Source organism: Lynx canadensis, chromosome E2 (genome assembly GCF_007474595.2).
Source record: "Lynx canadensis isolate LIC74 chromosome E2, mLynCan4.pri.v2, whole genome shotgun sequence".
Lineage (NCBI taxonomy): Eukaryota > Metazoa > Chordata > Mammalia > Carnivora > Felidae > Lynx > Lynx canadensis.
The window spans coordinates 7,119,826-7,138,749 of NC_044317.1; the positions used below are offsets into that span (position 1 = coordinate 7,119,826).

Genomic DNA, 18,924 nt, shown 5'->3' on the forward strand with positions numbered 1-18,924 from the left:
CACGGAGCCTTCTTGGGATTCTCTCTGTCCTCTCTCTCTACTCCTCCCCCTACTGACACACATGCGAGAGAGCTCGCTCGTGCTCTCTCTCTCTCTCAAAATAAGAAATAAATTTTTAAAATTAAAAAAATAGGATTGGACCATCAACAATATCTCATACTTTGCTTTTAATATTAGCAAAAATCTTAGATATCCTTCTAAATTTGTATATAAACAATTTGATCATTTTTTGTATGTGGGTATGGAGGACGTACCACATTTTGTTGACCACTTTCCTATCAATGGACATTTAGGTTGCTTCCGATTTTTCCTTCTTATAAAATTCTGCAATAAATAACTTTATATGTATAAGATTTTGTGCATGTATGAATTTATTTGTAGGTAAAATTCCTAGAAGTTGAACTGCTACATTATAGAGCTTGTGCTTTAAAAATTTTGAGAGATATTGGGATGCCTGGCTGCCTCAATCAGTAATGCATGTGACTCTTGATTTCAAGGTTTTAAGTTAGAGCCCCACAGTGGCTATAGAGATTAGTTTTAAAAATATCAAAAAATAATAAATAAAATTTTTATAGATCTCGCCAAACTGCCCATAATGGAGGTTGTACCAATTTACACTCCCATGCAACGAGTGAGTCTGTTTCCCCACATTTGGGGAGTGTGTTTGGATATATGGTCACTGGCCAATTCATACAGAGCCTTGTATACAAAGATGAGAAGCTTGAACTCGATCCATAGACCACGGACACCCACTACAGGGTTTAAGGCAGTGGGTGAGGATGGGCAGGTCTGAGGTTTTAAAAGCTTATTTTCATGATGATACTAAAACAATTTTGTAGGAAATCTGTATTCTCCAACAGGCATGAGTGGTAATGTGATGAACCAAAGAGGGGGAGACATATCCATTAGGATTTAAGCCACGTTGGGGAGAATGTGATTATCATGTGGGCACAGCTGTCGCTCTGGACAATAGGATTGCGGATGAGTGCTACTTGGTTCCTTGACCATCTCATCACTCCCACTTTCCTGCCATTTTTCTTTTATCACATACTTCTCACATGCTGATGGCTTCTCGTGAGACATGTGGCCCTCCAGGGCAATAACATCAAACCAATAGCAAGGAATTTTTATCAGAAGCTAACAGTTGATCGAATGACAAGCAGACAGGTGAGATAGCGGCTTTATGTTTCCCTTGAAGACTGTTTTGCAAATTAATTGGATTTGGAACAGGCATTGAACAAAGAGCTGGGGAAAGCAAAAATGTAGACACATTCATCCTGAGCCTTTCGTCTCTTAAATAAGAGGTAGGAGCTATTATTGGATGCAAAGAGAGAAGGAAAGATCTCTGGCAGACAGCTGTGAGCCACAAGCATAAGAAGGACCTGAGCACCAGCTCCATCCAGATGCTCCAGTGGCGTTTCAAGGATGAATGCATTGGGCTTGCTCCTCTTGGGGCTTGCTTTGAGGTTTAGGGCTGCAATCGCTAAGCCAGAAGACGGCAGCTTTTGCTCAAAGAGCCGAGTGGCTTTCAAAGACTCTTGCTATGAATTTGTGCCTCTCAGCCACACCTTCTATGGTGCCCAGAGCTGGTGCGAGGGGCAAGGGGGCCATTTGGTCTTTATTCGTGATGAGGACACCCAGAAGTTTCTGCAGAAGCATATCTCCCAGGACAGGGAATGGTGGATTGGACTTGTAGGAAACTTGGCTCGGAATGGAACCACAGAAGGTAGGTGCTATGGAAGCTGTTTTCACAGGAAGCTGGTGGCCGCAATTCTCACCATTGCTTCTTAATCCGGAACCGCATGGAACAATGTAGTATATCCTACTTCTCATGGTAAGGACACCCTCCTCTTTTGTGGATCAAATGAAATGATTCATGTACAGTATCTAGCACGGAATCTGACACATAGAGGACACTCTGGAAACGTTCATTTGTTTGAATGTGTCTAATAATAATATTAGCTATGGCTTCTTCAGTTCTTGCTAGAATAGTGCCCAGCACTATCCTTAGTACTGCTTGCCTGTTATCACCTCGAATCCCTACAATAACCAGTGAGATGATATTGTTGCTTCTCTTTTACAGATGAGGCAACGGAGTCTCAGGAAATAATTACTAAGCTATTTTCAAAGCACCTCCATGTGGCTTTCCCCATTTCTTATGAGAGTAAAGCAGGTTAAGAGCTTGGCACCACCCCCCATTCACATTCGATGGTCTCGTTTTAATGGTCCTCCTAGAAACACTTACTTACCTTTGACTCTGTGAGGGCAACTTCCTCCAACCCCAGCACGGTCTGCTGAGTCTTCTATGCACCTGTAGGGCTTGTCCACACCTCTGTGAGGGTATTTTTGGCATGACTTCAAGTTTTTAGGTGTCTGTCTTCCTTCCTAGACAGTGAACTCCTCGAGGGAAAGAACCACATTCTGGCCACTTTTCTTTTCCCAGTGCCTGTACATAGCAGAGATTGGACAAATGAACATTTGTATTCAATTTTTGCACCTGTCCCGCGAGGTATACATTGCTACTCGTATTTTATGGATGGGAAAATGAAGTCCAGGGGGAGAAAATGGTTGGCTCAAGAGAACACAGCAAGAGGACTTCCTCTTGAGTCAGCAGCCTGCCACATCACATTGTCCTGTTGAAGCCACTGGGTTTCAGAAATGCGTAACTTGGTCTGGGCTAAGCACTTAATACCAGAGTGGATGGAAAGGCTGAGAGAGCAGTTGGGAATGCTCATTTTAGGAAACTCATAGCCACTGGATTTGAATTCTAAAATTCGTTTTCAGGCAATATCTATTGAATAGTTTCTTGATTTGTAGATGTAGCAATTGTGGATTTCTGTATATTGAACATCACTTCCTATACATTTAAAGGAGTTGTGTCTATTTGAAATCACCAAGGGATACCACATGGCTCATTTTACATAAAATGAGGCAGATCTGTGTAGGCTGACATGTAACAACCCCCAATATTTAATGTTATTGAAGAAGAAGCAGAGTGTCATGTGGAGTATGATGGCATTTGTGTAGATTTCAGGCACTCATAGATGCTGACATAGGGATAAAACTCAGTCTGGAACAATTCACAAGACACGTAAGAGTAATGGGAGTAACCCATAGGTTGGGAGGGGGGTGATGTTTTCATTTTATGCCCCTTTTCACTCTAAAAATTTTTTAACCATTCATATGTATTTTTAAAAATGAATAAATACACTTTTGAGTCTTTAAATATTTGACTTTTAGCGTTTTCTAGATTTTGAGTGTCCTTGAAATGCCTTTGTATTACACACACACACACACACACACACACACACACACACTTCTTCAAGAGTCACATCAGTGTGTTCATGGGGCTGAGGAGTTCTGGACATAAGGAAACTTTCCACTTTAAGTGAGTGTGCCCAAATATATTTGACAAGGGCCCCTGCTGCTCTCAGGAACACCTTCGAATGTCCTGAGGCACACTTCTGTGTTCTTTTCTAGGTGATGGTAAGACAGAGCTAGAAGCATCATGTCCTTAATGAAAGTATTTTGTCTGGGCTCCCTGACTTGGCGCCCGGTTTCTAGGTTGAATTCTTACATCTGGGTGTTGAAAGGTAACAGCAAGCAACGCCCCTTCGTTGGCACGGGAAAGAGAGGCCGTCAGCCTGTCGGTCTTAACCGGGCACCTCCTGCAGCACCAGGAGCTGAGCTGAGGCAAGCCCTGTGCATAAAAAGGGTTGGAGGAGCGTTTGTAAGTCCTGGTGCTTGTGTTCCCATCCCAGGGCTGGGGACCTGGCTGGACAACTCAAACGTGAGGTACAGCCACTGGCGCGGAGGGCAGGCCTCTCTTGCCCCCGACGCCTGTGGTTACATCGGGAGAGACGCTTCCTTTGGGTGGGTGGCCTCAGACAACTGCACGCAACCGTCTGCCTTCATCTGCGAGTTTGGTGAGCTGGCCTCTGTTGTGGGGTCTCCCTTCTTCTGTCTCTCTGTGCCCCTCTGTGTGTCTCTGTTTCTATTTCTTTCCAGGTGTCCCTGGGTCTCTCTCTCTGTCTCCACGTCTCCTTAAATGCCCGCCTGTCTCTGTGTCTGTGTTTGTGCCCCTCCATGTGTCTCTGTTTCTCTCTCTTTCCAGGTGTCCCTGGGTCTCTCTGTCTCCACGTCTCCTTAAATGCCCGCCTGTCTCTGTGTCTGTGTTTGTTTCATCTCCCCAGCTCACAACCCTGACTCCCTGTCCACTTACCTACCAGCTTCCCCTGCATCCCTCTTTTCCTCTCAGACACCTGCATCTGGGGGCAAATACCCAGCCCTACTTACTCTCCTTTCCAGTCTTCCTAAAAGGAGACATGGTCCCAGGAGGTTGGTCTCACTCACCCTTGACGCCTACCGCCCTGGCCGGCCGGGTCTGAGCCTCCGGTGCTCACCCTCCCTGACTCCTGAATGTCCCCGCACTCTGTTCTTATGTCCTTTCCAGATGCTGTCCATGGTTGACCCCCTTTGTGCCCTGGGAACTCCTCCCTGGGGACTCCGTGTAAGAGCCCCGGCATGAGTGACCCATGGCCCCATGATGGGTCCTGCCTGCCATGCAGGGACCCTGGCATAGGGGCCTGGTCTTGGAACTGAGCTACCCCATGTTCCCCTGACTTTCAAGCCAGGCTTAAGGGAAGCTTCCAGGCTTCCTGGGCTCAGCCCCTTCCCTATCCCCAAGCCCCTCAGTGAAGAACCCCAGCTCCTGGGGCCCATTCTGGATTTGGGCGCTTATAGGCCCCCTGCCTCCTTTCCCCCGTCTGGTTTTAAACAGGTGCCATGTAGCGTTCACTTCTCCAGCCTGGCCGATTTTGGAAACTTGGAGCTTTGGGGACCTATGGGTCATACAACTTCCCCCTCTTTTTATCACAGCTCCCCAGTGCCTCGCCCCCTTGTGCACCCCAACTCAAGAGCCTGTCTCAGAATCTGTCAGCCCCAGGGCCTTGGAGCCACTGGTACAAGGTCACATCATGAACAGCTAACACGCACCAAGCAGCACTTCCAAGAACAGACTCGCGTGCGTTTATTCATAATAGAAGCACCTCTGCTTTGAGGCGAGGCCTATGATAAAGCTAAGAACAGTGGGGCTCAGAAAGGGTAAGCTCCTTGCCCAAGACCACACAGCTGGGAAGTGACCATGGTAAGACCTGAACCCAGGTTTGCCTGTGGTCAGAGAGAGACTGGCAGATGCTGGCTGCTGTCGGCTTTGGAAATGGAAGAAGGGGTCACAGTCCAACAAATGTAGCTCCTCTGGAAAAGGCTCGGGAGCAGGCAGAAGAAATCAAGTCCACACCTTGATACTAGCCCAGGAAGACCCACTTTGGACTTGTGACCTTTATAACTAGAGGATGATAGATTTGTACCGTTTTCAGCCATGAATTTGGTGGTAATTTGTACAGAGAGCAGCTGTAGGAAACTAACACAGATTTTTGGTCTCATCCTCTACCCTGTGGTGTTCCCACCAGGGAGATGGGCCGGAGTTTGGATTCAGACTTTCCTTTCCGGCTCTGCTCACCTGAGCCAAGTCATTGTTTTCCAACAAACATTCACTGAATGTAGACCACATGCCAGAAGCCGGGCTGGAGGCGGTGGGGTGGGGGAAGGTGTCTCAGCACAGCGGCCCCCCTGAGCCTGATGTTCCTACCGGGGAGGATAGTCGCCCAGCTTCTAGGATTGGTAGGAAGATGCACCCAAGTCACTCATTCATTCAACAGGTGCTTGTTTAGCGTCTGTGACGAACCAGGCATTGTTTTCAGAAAAGACTCAAGTTGCCACTTACAGCTCTTACTCTGCACGTATAAACTCATGTAATCCTCTTAAAGACCCTGTGGGGGTGCAGTACGGACGCTCCCCTGTGCTGAGGGGCACAGAGAAGCTAAGGCATTTGCAGAGCACACAGCCAGTGTGTGGCTGGTGGCACCTGAGCCCAGGCAGTCTGGCTCCAGAGCCACTCCCATGCCCGCCCCCATCTATTTCTCACTCCTGCCGGGTCCCTCCACCTCAGCCCTCCCCCCGACACCCTTCCCCTCCCCGTCAACCAGGCACTTGCCCAACCGTGACCATGACCCCCCCTAAGCGTCGCCTTCCCTTTGTCACAGGCATTGGCCAGAGTCTGGCTTGTGACGGCCTCAATGCCACCATGCACTGTGGCTCAGGGGAGGTCATCCAGATCCAGGATGCCTTCTACGGACGCCAAACTCCCCATTACTGCATCCAGGATGCCGCGCGGCCCTCAGACCTGGAGGAGGGATGCGGCTGGCTCGGCGTCAAGGACGAAGTGGCAGGTAGGCCCCAAGGACAGCTCTGGCTGTGGGGGCAAGGCAGGTCATGGTGCCCCATGCCTAGCAAAGGGTTTTGGAAGGCTTGAACCATCTTCACATCTGACCTTGGGCCTCCAACATTGGGAAAATGGGGCCGTCTCTGCCCACAGCACCATGCAGGGAAGCAAGGGGGCCAGGGCTCGCCTCCTCACCCAATGCCACACCCTCCCCTGCGGGCCAGGGGGGCATTCTGCTCCCCACTCCACTTGGTCGCAAGAAACATTGCTAGCTTGCTTGCTTTTTTTTTTTTTTAATGTTTATTTTATTTTTGAGAGAGAGAGAGAGAGAGAGAGAGTGAGAATGAGCTGAGGAGGGGAAGAGAGAGAGGTGAACAGAGGATCCAAAGCAGGCTCTGCACTGACAGCAGAGAGTCCCATGTGGGGCTCAAACTTACAAACCATCATGACCTGAGCCAAAGTTGGATGCTTAACCACCTGAGCCCCCAGGCACCCCACCTTCTTTCTTTAAAAAAAAAATTGTTTATTTCTTTATTTTTGAGAGAGACAGAATGTGTACGAATGAGCAGAGAGAGAGGGAGACAGAGAATCCTCAGCAGGCTCTGTATTGTCAAGGCAGAGCCTGACTTGAGGCTCAGACTCATGAATCATGAGATCATGACCCGAGTGGAAATCAAGAATCAGATGTTGAACTGACTGAGCTACCCAGGCGTCCCGCTTTCTTTTTCTTATTTAATTTTTAAAAATTTCTGAATACTCCAAACATATAGACAATAAAAGCATTTTGGGGTACTGGGGTAGCTCAGTTAGTTGAGCACCCTACTCTTGGTTTCAGCTCAGGTCATGATCTCACGGTTCATGGGTTCGAGCCCTGCATTAGGCTCTGGGCAGACCCTGAGAAGCCTGACTGACATTCTTTCTCTCTGCCCCGCCCCCACTCACACATACGTGTGTGTGTGTGTGTGTGTGTGTGTGTGTGTGCATCTGTGTGTACATGTGCTCTCGCTCTCTCTCTCAAAATAAATAAACTTAAAAAAATATTTCGGTGAATTCCCATAGACCTCCTACCCATTGTTGTTAAATCCTGATGACATTATTCCATATTTGCTTAATGTCTCCTCATTACACAAATGACGTGACTTTGAATTTTGTATTATCCACTGTGATACACATACCAGTTCGTTTCATCTATTGTATAACTACACCATAATTCGTCTCTTTCTCTGTTGAGAGTTGAATGGGTTGTGTCCTAATCCCTGGCTATTGTGAATAATGCTGAAACACACGATCGTGGTGGCAACTCTTGTCCATGTGGGAGTGTTTCTCTATGGCCTTGTTTCTCTAAATCACATTAAATCTGCCTGTGAGCTGCATTTGCCTGGTGACGAGGGCTCAGTTTCAGAAATTACAGGGGCTCCCTGCACCCTCCTGGGGGACACAAAGGTCTTAGAAACCTTTATCGTCCAGGACATAGGGATTCCCCTCCTCTCTGCTGTTGTTATTAGTGTTGGGCCTGCAGGGTCCCAGGAAGGCAGACAGTCTGTTGCTTTCTTGGCCAAGTGAGGACACAATAGTCTGTGCCCAAGCTGGGAGCTCTGGGGCCTCAGGCTGAGTCTCCTCACATACGTCTCTCGGCAATTCCCTGAGGGCCTCTGCCTCCACCCAAAGGCCCTGTGAAGATTCCAGGAGGAATGCCCTGTATTCTCAGAACCTGCCAAGCGGCCTCGTCCCCGACTTGGGGAAGATGCTCCCTCTGCCTGGAGAGCGACTTGCTCTTCTCCCCCCATGTCTGGCCTGCACTGTCCCTGGTCCCCTGGGAGCAGGTGTGGGGGAAGGAAATACTGTTCTCCCCACCACATCTGGCCCGCATTGTCCCTGGCCCCCCGGGGCAGGTGTGGGGGAAGGAAATACTGACATCAGCCATGTGACTCCCATTCACTCTCCTTGTTGCTCTGGCCTTCCTGAGGGGCTGTGGCCCCTCTGAGCGGGAAAGGCCTGGGCTGGATGGGCTGATAGATGTGCCTCCCTCATGGAGGCGTGGAGGGGGCTGAGTGGTCTATTTCCCCAAAGGCCCAGATGCAAGTTTCCAAACCTTGCAGCCACACCCCAGAGAGCAATTGGAGGGGAACCCTGCATCCTCTTGGGAGAGGTCAGAGGAACAGATGTGGGCAGGGTCTGGGGGGATCCGTTTGTATCTAAGTGGCGGGCTCACTCATTCATTCAGCCAGTTGGTCAGTAAACATTCGTCCAGCCCAATCTCATGCCATGCTCTATCCTGGGCTCTGTGGATAAAGGGATGAATCAAACAGTTTGTTTTTCAAAGAGCTTGCAGTCTAATGGGGAGACAGATAATGAATACAAGCAACGGCCTAGCACTGTGCTCCATGCCATAACAGAAGAGAGCAAAGGTGCTTTGGATTTACTCATGCAAAACTCATTTTGTACCTGCTAGGTGCTGGGTACTGTTCTGTGTGCTGGAGATACAGCAGTGAACAAAAACAAAACAAAATGCTCCCATTCTCTTGGACAGTGAAGTATACGGCTGTGGATGCACATAGTAGGGGCAAAGAACTCTGAGGGGTATATCAAGCCGAGTCCCATTAGGAAAACAGAAATCATGTTAGGTCTTTCAATAGAGGGAATTTAATGCAGGGAGCTGGTTGCCCAGTCATGGAAGTGCTGAGAAGTCAAACAGGGGATAATGATACCACTCTGACACAAGCAGCCACGGAAAGTCACCACTACCCCTAAGGGCCAGAGGGACAACCTGAGTGGATGGTCTCACCAAAACCAGAAGTGAGGGCCATCCCACAAGTGCTAGAATCATGGTGGAGGCTGCCCTGTGGGAGCGAGGTCCATGAGGGAGGGCCTATTCAGAGGGAGCTGCAGTCAGAGAGAGGATGAAAACACAGGATAAAAAGCCCTCTGCCCTCTTATGTCTTCCTTTCTGGGGAAGGCAGAAGTATGGCCCCCAAGATTTGCCATCCTAATCCCTGGGGCTCCGGGTGTGATGAGATACCTTGCCTGTGAATGTGTTAATTTGCATGGCAAAGGGGCTCTGCAGATGTAGTTACGGTTCCTAATCTCGATAATCCAAGTGGGCACAATTTAACCACATGATCCCTTAAAAGCAAAGAACCTTCTCTGGCCGAAGGCAGAAAAGACATGTGGCCAATGGAGAAATCAGAGTTTAAGTGTGAGACAGGTCTGATACCCTACTGCTGGCTCTGAGATAACAATGGAGGGCCACGCGCAAGGACTGGAAAATGGCCTCTTAGAGCTAAGGGCGGATCCAGCTGACAGCCAGCAGGAAACGGGAACTCATTCCTACATCCTGGGGCACCTCACCCACCTGTCGCTCCTCCCAGGCTTCTGTGTAGGCATGTAACTCATCTGCATGGGCAGGAGGGAGAGACGGCAGGTGACCTGAAGTTTCTGGCCTGGGCTCTCCACACTTCTCCTTCCTGTGGGCACCTGGACGGGATTCCTGATCTTTTCCCTCTTTGCCAGTTCTCAGGACGAAAGTTCCTACTTCAGGCCATGTGACTGGATGCTACTGGACCAGTGGTTCTCAAAGTGGGGTGCCAGGGCCAGCAGCATCAACATCACTTGGGAGCTTGTTAGAAAAGTAAACAGTTTTTTATAAATGTTTACTCATTTTTGAGAGAGGGAGGGAGGGAACGAAAGAGAGAGAGAGAGATAGAGTGTGTCAGTCATTAGGGGACAGGCAGAGAAAGGGGGACAGAGGATCTGAATCAGGCTCTATATTGACAGCAGTAAGACTGATTTGGGGCTTGAACTCACTAACTGTGAGATCATGACCTGAGCTGAAGTCAGATGCTTAACCAACTGAGCCACCCAGGTGCCTCTAGAAATTCTAAGGAAATTCTTAAGCTGACATCTACACCCACTGAATCAGGAGCACTGGGGGTGGGACTTGGAAATCTCTATCTTCCAGAGCCTTCCAGAAGATTCTGGCATATTCTAAGATTTGAGAACCCCTGTGCTGGCCCCTGAGCTGCTTGAGGGAAAGAATCCTACTTCTCTCTCCCCCTAGGACCTCGGCCCCTGCCTGGTCTTCAGTGGACACCAGCAGATATTTGTGGGGTGGAAGGTGGGTGAATGAATGAATGAGAGGCCATTCATCTCTGTCTGAACCTGTCCCTTTCTGTCCTTCCTGCTGTTCCTGCTCCTTCTGGGATTCGGCACTTCCCAGGCCAGTGCCAGGGGCTGCAGGTGTGCCAGGTGGCCGCAGATGGGACCTACTTTGGAGACCCGTGCCCCACCCAGGGCAGCTACCTGTGGGTGCAGTACGAGTGCCAGGAAGGTGAGTCCCCAGCTTGCCTAGCCATGGGAATTCCCGATTTCCACACCAGGTCCAGCCCCACTTGGAGCACTGGGAGCAGACACCCCTGGGCGTCGATCTGTGTACTAAGACTTCCTCACCCACCACTCGTGCCCTGCAGCCTGACCTCCCCACCCGGCTTGGCCTCTTGGGGTAAAGAGTCTGAGGCTCCTGTTGCAGAAATGAGCCATCAAGCCAGAAGTTCAGTTTCCTGGAGTGGCCCAACAAACACATCAGATAAGGCCAGCATTGCTTGACAGAAGAAAGCCAAAAGATGTCTCACTCCCCGACCCCACACCCACCTGGGCCACCGCCCTGCCCTGCCCGTAGGCTGCATTTTAGATCACACATGAACTTTTAAAAACTTGAAAGATCTAAAAGTAACATGTATAATTACAATTTATAAAACTGTCATAAATCAAGAAAGAAGAATTCCTCCCTTCAATTCTCCGGTCCTACTCCTCCTAAGGAAACCACTGCTAAATGTTTACTATAAGTTCTTCCCTGCCCTTTTTTTTTTTTAATGTTTATTTATTTATGAGAGAGACAGAGAGAGAATGAGTGGGGACGGGGTAGAGGGGGGGGTGGAGAGAGAGAATCCCAAGCAGGCTCCGAGCTGTCAGCACAGAGCCCAACATGGGACTTGATCTCATGAAACGTGAGATCGTGACCTAAGCCGAGATAAGAGCTGGATGTTTAATTGACTAGGCCACCTGGGTGCCCCTCTTCCCTGCTTTTTAAACTTTTTTCAGACATGGCTGTGTATGAGTGTACATACATAAGTTATAATCACTTAAAATATATTAGTTTACAGCTGAATTTTTTTTTTTTTTTACTTAATAATATATTCTGGACATCTCTCCAAGTCACTACCTTATTCTTTTAATGACTGCATAGTATCCCATCATAAGATCATGTCAAAATTTATTGAACCAGTCCCCTGTTGACGGACATTTAGGCTGCTTCAGATTTTCTGTTGTTAGGTGCACCCTGCAGCACTCATTCTCATGCGTATATCTTGACATGTGCCGGATTCTGTTTAGAGGAGAGGTCCCTAGTACAGGGAATGCTGGGTCACAGGGTATGTGCAGCTTAAATGTTCAAAGATGCTGCTAAATTACACTCCAAAGTGGCCGCGCTGATTTGCACGCCTACTAACCGTGTATGAGAGCTCTGCTTCCCCCTAAGGCAACATTCTGCCACCGTCCAGGGAATCAGTCACAACACACTTTCCACCGAGAACACGAGTGACGGTGCAGGGAGCTCTGAAGGGGAAGAGTGAGTCAGGGAATGTTGGGGTCCCCAGGTACGATCCAGGACAGCAGGGTCCATGGGTGTAGAAGGGGTGGGGTACTACAGAGAGAAGGGGACAAGTTTTACCAGCGCCATTAGTGTCTTGGAGATGCCTGGGTGGAGTAAGAGGGAGTGGGACGTCTTCATTCTACTTTCTGGGAAGAAGAGGCCACGTGTTTTGGCAGTGCTTTCCGGTTGGTGGTTTTGCTAATGGACAAAGGGTGCCCTTTGGAGATCTGCCAGTCACAGTGTGGCTGTCATTGGACAAATGCAACGCTTAGGCCAGGGGGTGTATTGGTCTGGTGACCCCGGACCAAATTTTCTGCCCCAATTTTGATTTCAAATATCCTGCCCCCATGTGAACCAGTGTGCTCTAATCACAGTGTTTCTGATTTGTAAAGGGAGAGATTCTATCTGGCAGTCCCCCATCCCGTGCCCCCCACCCCCCGCCACAGTGCCCAGAAAGGCCTCGCTGCTGCCTGCGTGTCCTCAGGCAGCTATGAATCAGGACCACGAAGACTTTCCGACTAGCTCTGGAAAGTCCTTTTGATGTGCATTCAGCTTCTTCTATCTTTTCCTTCTTCATTTGTGCTCAGAAGCTGAAAGATTCTGCTGCACAAATTAGCCGGGGGCTGTGTGAAGCCTCAGAAAATTCTATGCCCCTCCCCGTCCTCCATAACAGTTTTGAAAGCTCAGGTTTTGTAAAATGTAATGTGCACTAAATGGCTTACAATGAATCTTTGGCCACCTTAGCCAAGTAGATCCTCCTAAAGGTGCTTGGCTTTTTTGTCTTTTTAAACATGATGAAATACATTTAGACAACCAATAGAATCCTGGTTAAATAAATTAGAGTACATTGTGCAGCTATTAAAAAGAACAAGGCAAGGGCACCTGGGTGGCTCAGTTGGTTGGGTGTGTGACTTCAGCTCAAGTCATGATCTCACAGTTCGTGGGTTCGAGCCCCACATGGGGCTCTGTGCTGACAGCTCAGAGCTTGGAACTTGCTTCGGATTCTGTGTCTCCCTCTCTCTCTCTGCCCTTTTCCTGCTCACGCTCTGTCTCTCTACCTCTCTCAAAAACAAATAAACGTTAAAAAATTAAAAAAATAAAAGAACAAGCCACTTCTGAGTTCATACAGAACCATCTCCAACATATACTAGGTGAAAAAAAAAAAAAAAAAAGGAAGATGCCAAATAGTGAACACAGCATGAACCATTTGTAAGAACAGAAAAGTATGTATGTGCTTAGAATGTGTAGGTATCCCTGGAAGGTGACCCTGGATACTGGTAACAATGATTGCCTCTGGGGACACTGCAGGATGACAGGGGAGGGAGGCTTTCTTCTCACTCTATACCCTTTATACATTTCAAATTCTGTACCTTGGCATGTATTACCTATGAACGAAAGATAAAATTTAAAAGAACTTTAAAAAGTAAAAACAGGGGTGCCTGGGTGGCTCAGTCATTTAAGCGTCCAACTTTGGCTCAGGTTATGATCTCATGGTTTATGGGTTCGAGCCCCACGTCGGGCTCTGTACTGACTGTTCAGAGCCTGGAGCCTGCTTCAGCTTCTGTGTCTCCCTCTTTCTCTGCCCGTCCCCTCCCCTGCCTCTCTCTCTCTCTCTCTTTCAAAAATAAATAAACATTTTAAAAAGTAAAAATAAAATTATAAAAATTTTAAAAGCCCCACCTAAAGATAAAGGACAGGTGGATAGAAGAGAGTATGTTTTAAACAGAAGCATGCAATTTTGCTTTGTGATGGCATATAGCATTTTCCTTTTTGATCTGCAGGCCTACAGCTGATGGTGTCCAATGAGAGTTTCACCTTTGACAATGTCACCATCTCCCTGACATGGCTCCTCTCTCCCTACATTGGAAACCTTTCGTGTATAATTAGTACAGGAGATGGCCACACTTTTGATCCCTACTACCCTCCCAGGTAAGAGGAATCTCTGAGCCTTGAGTCAGGATGTATCAGTCAGCTTCTGCTGCATAACAAAACATCCCCAAACTTAGTAGCTTACAATAATATTTATTATTCCTCATGGTTCTTTGGGTCAGCTAGGTGGCTTTGCTTATCTGGGCCAGCCTTGCTGGGGGCGGATGGCCTCAGAAGTCCTCACGTATATGTCTGGTGGTCAGCTGAGAGTTGGCTAGGGGCATGTATTGCACAATAATCACCCAACAGGCTAGTCTAGCCTCACTGGCATGGTGGCAGAGGGTTTCTAGCAGCAACTGAGAACAAGGCCTACTGTGCAAGCATTTTTAAAATCTCTACTTGTATCACATTTTCTAATGTCTCATTGGCCAAAGCAAGTTCCATGGCCACACCCAGGCTCAACAGGTGGAGAAACAGACTCCACCTGTTGATGGAAGAAATGGCAGAGCCACAGTACAAAGGGGCATACGTACAGAAATGGCATGCACAGGTTTTCTCACTACAGAGGGCACGTGAACAGTCTTGAAGAGCTGGGTCCTTATGGTTTCGCTCTGTGTAGAATCTCTCCTGGGTCACTGTCCAAGGAGTTGGTAATGATGTGAAAAAGATGCTCGCATGGATGTGGGAATGTTTTCTGTTGGCAAGAATAATAAACAATAATAGTAGCAATATTCATAACAGTCCAGCCAAGCAGCTTTCACATATAATCTCATTTAATCCTCACTACAAACCCTATCAGCTAGATCTATGCTATCCAGCAGAACAGCCACTTGCCACATGAGCTATTGGGTATTTGAAATGTGGCAGGTCTTAGTTAAGATATGCTGTTAATTAAAACACACATGGGATTTTGAAGATTTCATCTGCCACTCACCAACCTCTCATAAAAGATGTAAAGTATCTCACTAATTTTTAAATATTGATTACATGTTGAAATGAAAGTATTTTGGATATATTGGGTTAAAGAAAATAAATTATTAAAATTAACTTTATGTATTACTTATTCAATGTGGCTCTTAGAACATACACATGGGTGGCTCACACTGTATTTCTATCGGACAGTGTTGAGCTAGGTAACTGTTATTTTGTTTTCCTGGACAAAGCAGCTGAGGCTCAGAGAGGTATAGTGGCAGCGCCCAAGACACACAGCTTGTGAGTGGCAACATGGTGACACAAGCCAGGACTGTCTGGCATAAAAGCTGAGGCCCTCAAGCCCCTGGCAGATTACACGGCATGAAGGCACTATACTCTGCATCCTCTAGGAGAACAGAACCTCCCCGGCCTGATGGCAGCTGAACTCAATTCATAACATTTCCAAGTCCTACTGGGCCTGGGGTAGGCTCCATTCTGGGTGCCCCCAGAATGATCCAGAATTTCCAGACCCTCAGTGGGTTGGGGGCTTCTTACAGGGGTCTTCAGTTCAACATGAATCCCCAGGGAAATAATGGAGGCTCGTAAGCCCCTTTCCTAACCCTAAACATCTGCAGTTCTACCCTGTGGGGAGCTAGAGGTTCTGAATCCAGTCCTGCACATGCTCAGCATTGCTGGAAGCCCTGGCTGGGGTGGGGCCAAGAGGGGACAGCCCTGTCCCTGGCCCAATTCTGCCCCAGTGAGGGAAAGTTTCACACTCAACAGTCCTCTGAGGCCTCAGACATTGTGCTGTGCTACCATATAAAATGGCATGTCCAGAAGCTAAGGTTCTAATCCCAGCTGCTGCTAACGTGTGTGAGACAATTTCTGGTCTTGGGTTTCTGTTCCCTTCCCTGTTGCATTAATATTGGTGGCTGCCTTGTTTCGTGGAGTAAAATGAGAAATTACATGTGAAGATGCTTTGGGGGAAATGTTACAAAATGTTACAAAAGTGATACAAATACCCATGACCTTGTTGTGCAGGATTCTTCCTGCTTGCTACCATGGCAATGAAAAAACAGCAAATGCTAAGCTATACAATCGCCCGGCCCCCAAATTTTAAACAACTTGCATTTGGCATTCGTCAAAATCGACTGTCGGTAGCCCTGCTAAGACCTTTGATTACACAAAGACATTCCAGTAATAAACAAACAAACAGTAGCTACAAATTGGAGCAAATGAGACAAAATGCTAGTATTAGTCAACTCTGGATGGTGAGGCCAAAATACTCAGCTTCTTCTGTCATTTTGGTTAACTTTGGGAGATCCATTTCCGATGCTTCCTTATCAGCAATAGCAGCCTCAGCACTCAATCTAGAATATTAAAAATGGCATGAATTTTAAGTTCACAGAAGTCACATACCTTGCGTGAATGTCGCTGTGCTTTTATGTGTTTGTACGGCATCCTACTTTTGCTTAAGTCATGATAAGCTAAGACCTAAATGGGCCACTTCATCTCTACTGCAGACAAACAACATGAGCTAATGGCGAATCCGATCTGAAATAGAAACAACACAATAAAGTCAAAGGATTTCTCCTTTAGATTCTTCTTGCCTTGCACTCCCGATGTATTGTGTTCATTTGAATGTCAAGCTGTTTTGGTTTACTGTTTGTTGTAGGAAACTTTATGCGTTTCTGTAATTTATTGTGTGCCTCCTGGACCAATTTGCGAAGGTGAAATTTGTCCTTGTCCAGCGTTGGGTGTCTCAGCGCCACCTACCGACAGATCAGGGGATTGCCGTCATTTGGGGGTCTATTCAGAGCTTCCTCCACACGTAGCTGAATCTGGAGGGGCCGCTTCCCTGGAAATCGGTATTTCGTAAGACAGAACAAAATTTAGAGGGACCTAGATGTACACAGGATGTTGGGAAGCTCAGAGGAATTATGTGGAAGGCTATGGTCATAAAGGACTGAAGTCTTTCGGGGGAACCAGGCAGGAGCTATGGAGGTAGAGAAAGGGACAACAGGGATGTGAAGGGGCGTGGCCTCCTCAGGTAACTGCGAGCACCTCGCGTTACAGCAGGAGTTCGGGGTATGTGGGGGAAAATGAAAGATGCTGCTGGAAAACTCAAAAGGAGTCTGCTGATAAAGAGCCTTGATATGCCAGCCAGTTTGGAGAAATTGTTTTTAGGAGAACATGTAGGTTGGGCACCAGGAAACTGATTTGGGGTACAGCAGGTTTCCCGGGGGAGGGGGGTTCCAGGATGGAGCTGGGGCAGAAGGTACAATGGGATGCACTAGCAACACAGGCCCTTCCCATCCCCACAGAGAACTCTAGAGCCGGGACCTGACGGGACTGAGGCAAGAGAGTGGAACCTCAGCGCTCTGGCACAGAGCAGCCTTGGGATGCAGGAAGGCACCCTGCAGGGGAGGAGGGGGGGAGGCTGCTCCCTTTGGCCAAGGGGAATTCCTGGAGATGGATTCATCTGTGAGGCCTTGGCCACTAACACACCAGAGTGCTGGGGAGGGGCAGACCTCGGCCTTGAAGTGCAGAATCTGGGTGACTCACATCCACTACAGAGGATACTTAAGAATATTTAGGCCATTTGGCTACATGATCTGTGATTGTTAATACTGTTGCAAGAGTTACTAATAGTCACTGGGTAATTTTAAGGGCTAAATGGGACTACAAAGAAGAAAATAATTGGCACAGAGTTGATTCTTAAAAATGGGTAATTGTTGCCATTATATTAATATTACAGAAGCATATACTACTTTTATTTTTAAGAGGCTAAGTGGCATAAATGCCATCCTATTATACACACATACACACACAAAACCCCACAATATTTGAGCCTATCACATACCAGGTACTTACTCAGCCATGGTCTCATTTAAACCTCACAACGACCCAGCCAGGAATGGCTCTCACCTCATTGTATGGACAAGGGAGCTGAGACTCAGAGTGGTTGAGTCATTAGGTTACACAGGTGACTGACGGAGCTCTGGAGACCTTACTTCCGGCTTTCTACCCTTTCCATTCTACCACACTGCCCAATTTGGTCAGGGGACTTTATCCACCAAGCCGGCTAGCAACTTGTGAGTGACATTAACAAAATGGTACAGACCTTGGTATTCTTAACAATTGGACATTCTGAGCAAAGATAAAACGTGTGAGCTCTCTTCCCCATTTTCTTTCTTTTTAAAGAAAAGCCACATCCCATTAATGTAAACGATCAAAGCAGCATGTGCAAATCAGTGAGTGGCAGTGTCAGACTAAGTTTTAAACTTTATATTGAGGCAGGGGCGCCTGGGTGGCGCAGTCGGTTAAGCGTACGACTTCAGCTCAGGTCACGATCTTGCGGTCCGGGAGTTCGAGCCCCGCGTCAGGCTCTGGGCTGATGGCTCAGAGCCTGGAGCCTGTTTCCGATTCTGTGTCTCCCTCTCTCTCTGCCCCTCCCCCGTTCATGCTCTGTCTCTCTCTGTCCCAAAAATAAATAAACGTCGAAAAAAAAATTTTTTTAACTTTTTATTGAGGCATAAATATGTACAAAAAACTGCACAAAAAGATACAACTCAGTTAACTTCTACAAAGTGAAATGTCTATACCCATGTAACTCGTACTCAGATCAAGAAACAAAATATGACCAGTCTCCCAAGAGTCCTTCCGGGGCCCCCAAGTCTACCAATTTCTACCATTGTCGATCAGTGTGACCCGTTTGAAACTTCTATAAATGGAATCATAAAGTGTATTCTCTTTTGTGTCTGACTTCTCAACAGTACATTTTTGAGATGTATCCATATTGTTGTGTATAACTGTGACTTCTTTGTTCTCATTTCTGTAGAACATTCCATCACATGGATATTCCTTGCTTTACTTATTCCTTTCTAGGGCCGGTAGTCCTTTTGGGTGGTTTCCCCTTTGGACGATTACAAACTATGTGGCTGTGAACATTGGAGCGCATGTCTTTGCTGCATTTCTGTTGGGTTTGCACCCAAGAATGGCACTGCTGGCTCGTAGGATCATCAAAAAATGTTAGGTTGTTGCCTCCGTTGCTTTGTACTCCGAGCAGATCTTCCCTTTGTTGGCAGCAGTTTCTAAAAGCACTTTGCTGTCTTCTGCCTCCAGTGAGATCACTGGGAGACAAATCAGGAAAAGTCCGTTTCTCTGCCTTTCGTTCCTGAGCACTTTCAGTTGGCAGGAGAGCTCAAGGAAT

The 18,924-nt window shown here is 47.5% G+C and overlaps 1 protein-coding gene across 1 annotated transcript in view; it reads left to right on the forward strand.

The window, feature by feature from the left end:
* Positions 1–1,425: 1,425 nt before the first annotated feature.
* Positions 1,426–18,924, forward strand: part of PKD1L2 (polycystin 1 like 2) — a 95,886-nt gene continuing 78,387 nt past the window's right edge. The window contains 5 exon segments of the mRNA XM_030299226.1: positions 1,426–1,726; positions 3,762–3,926; positions 6,105–6,290; positions 10,500–10,610; positions 13,712–13,859. Of these exon segments, the coding sequence (XP_030155086.1) occupies positions 1,426–1,726; positions 3,762–3,926; positions 6,105–6,290; positions 10,500–10,610; positions 13,712–13,859 (911 nt within the window).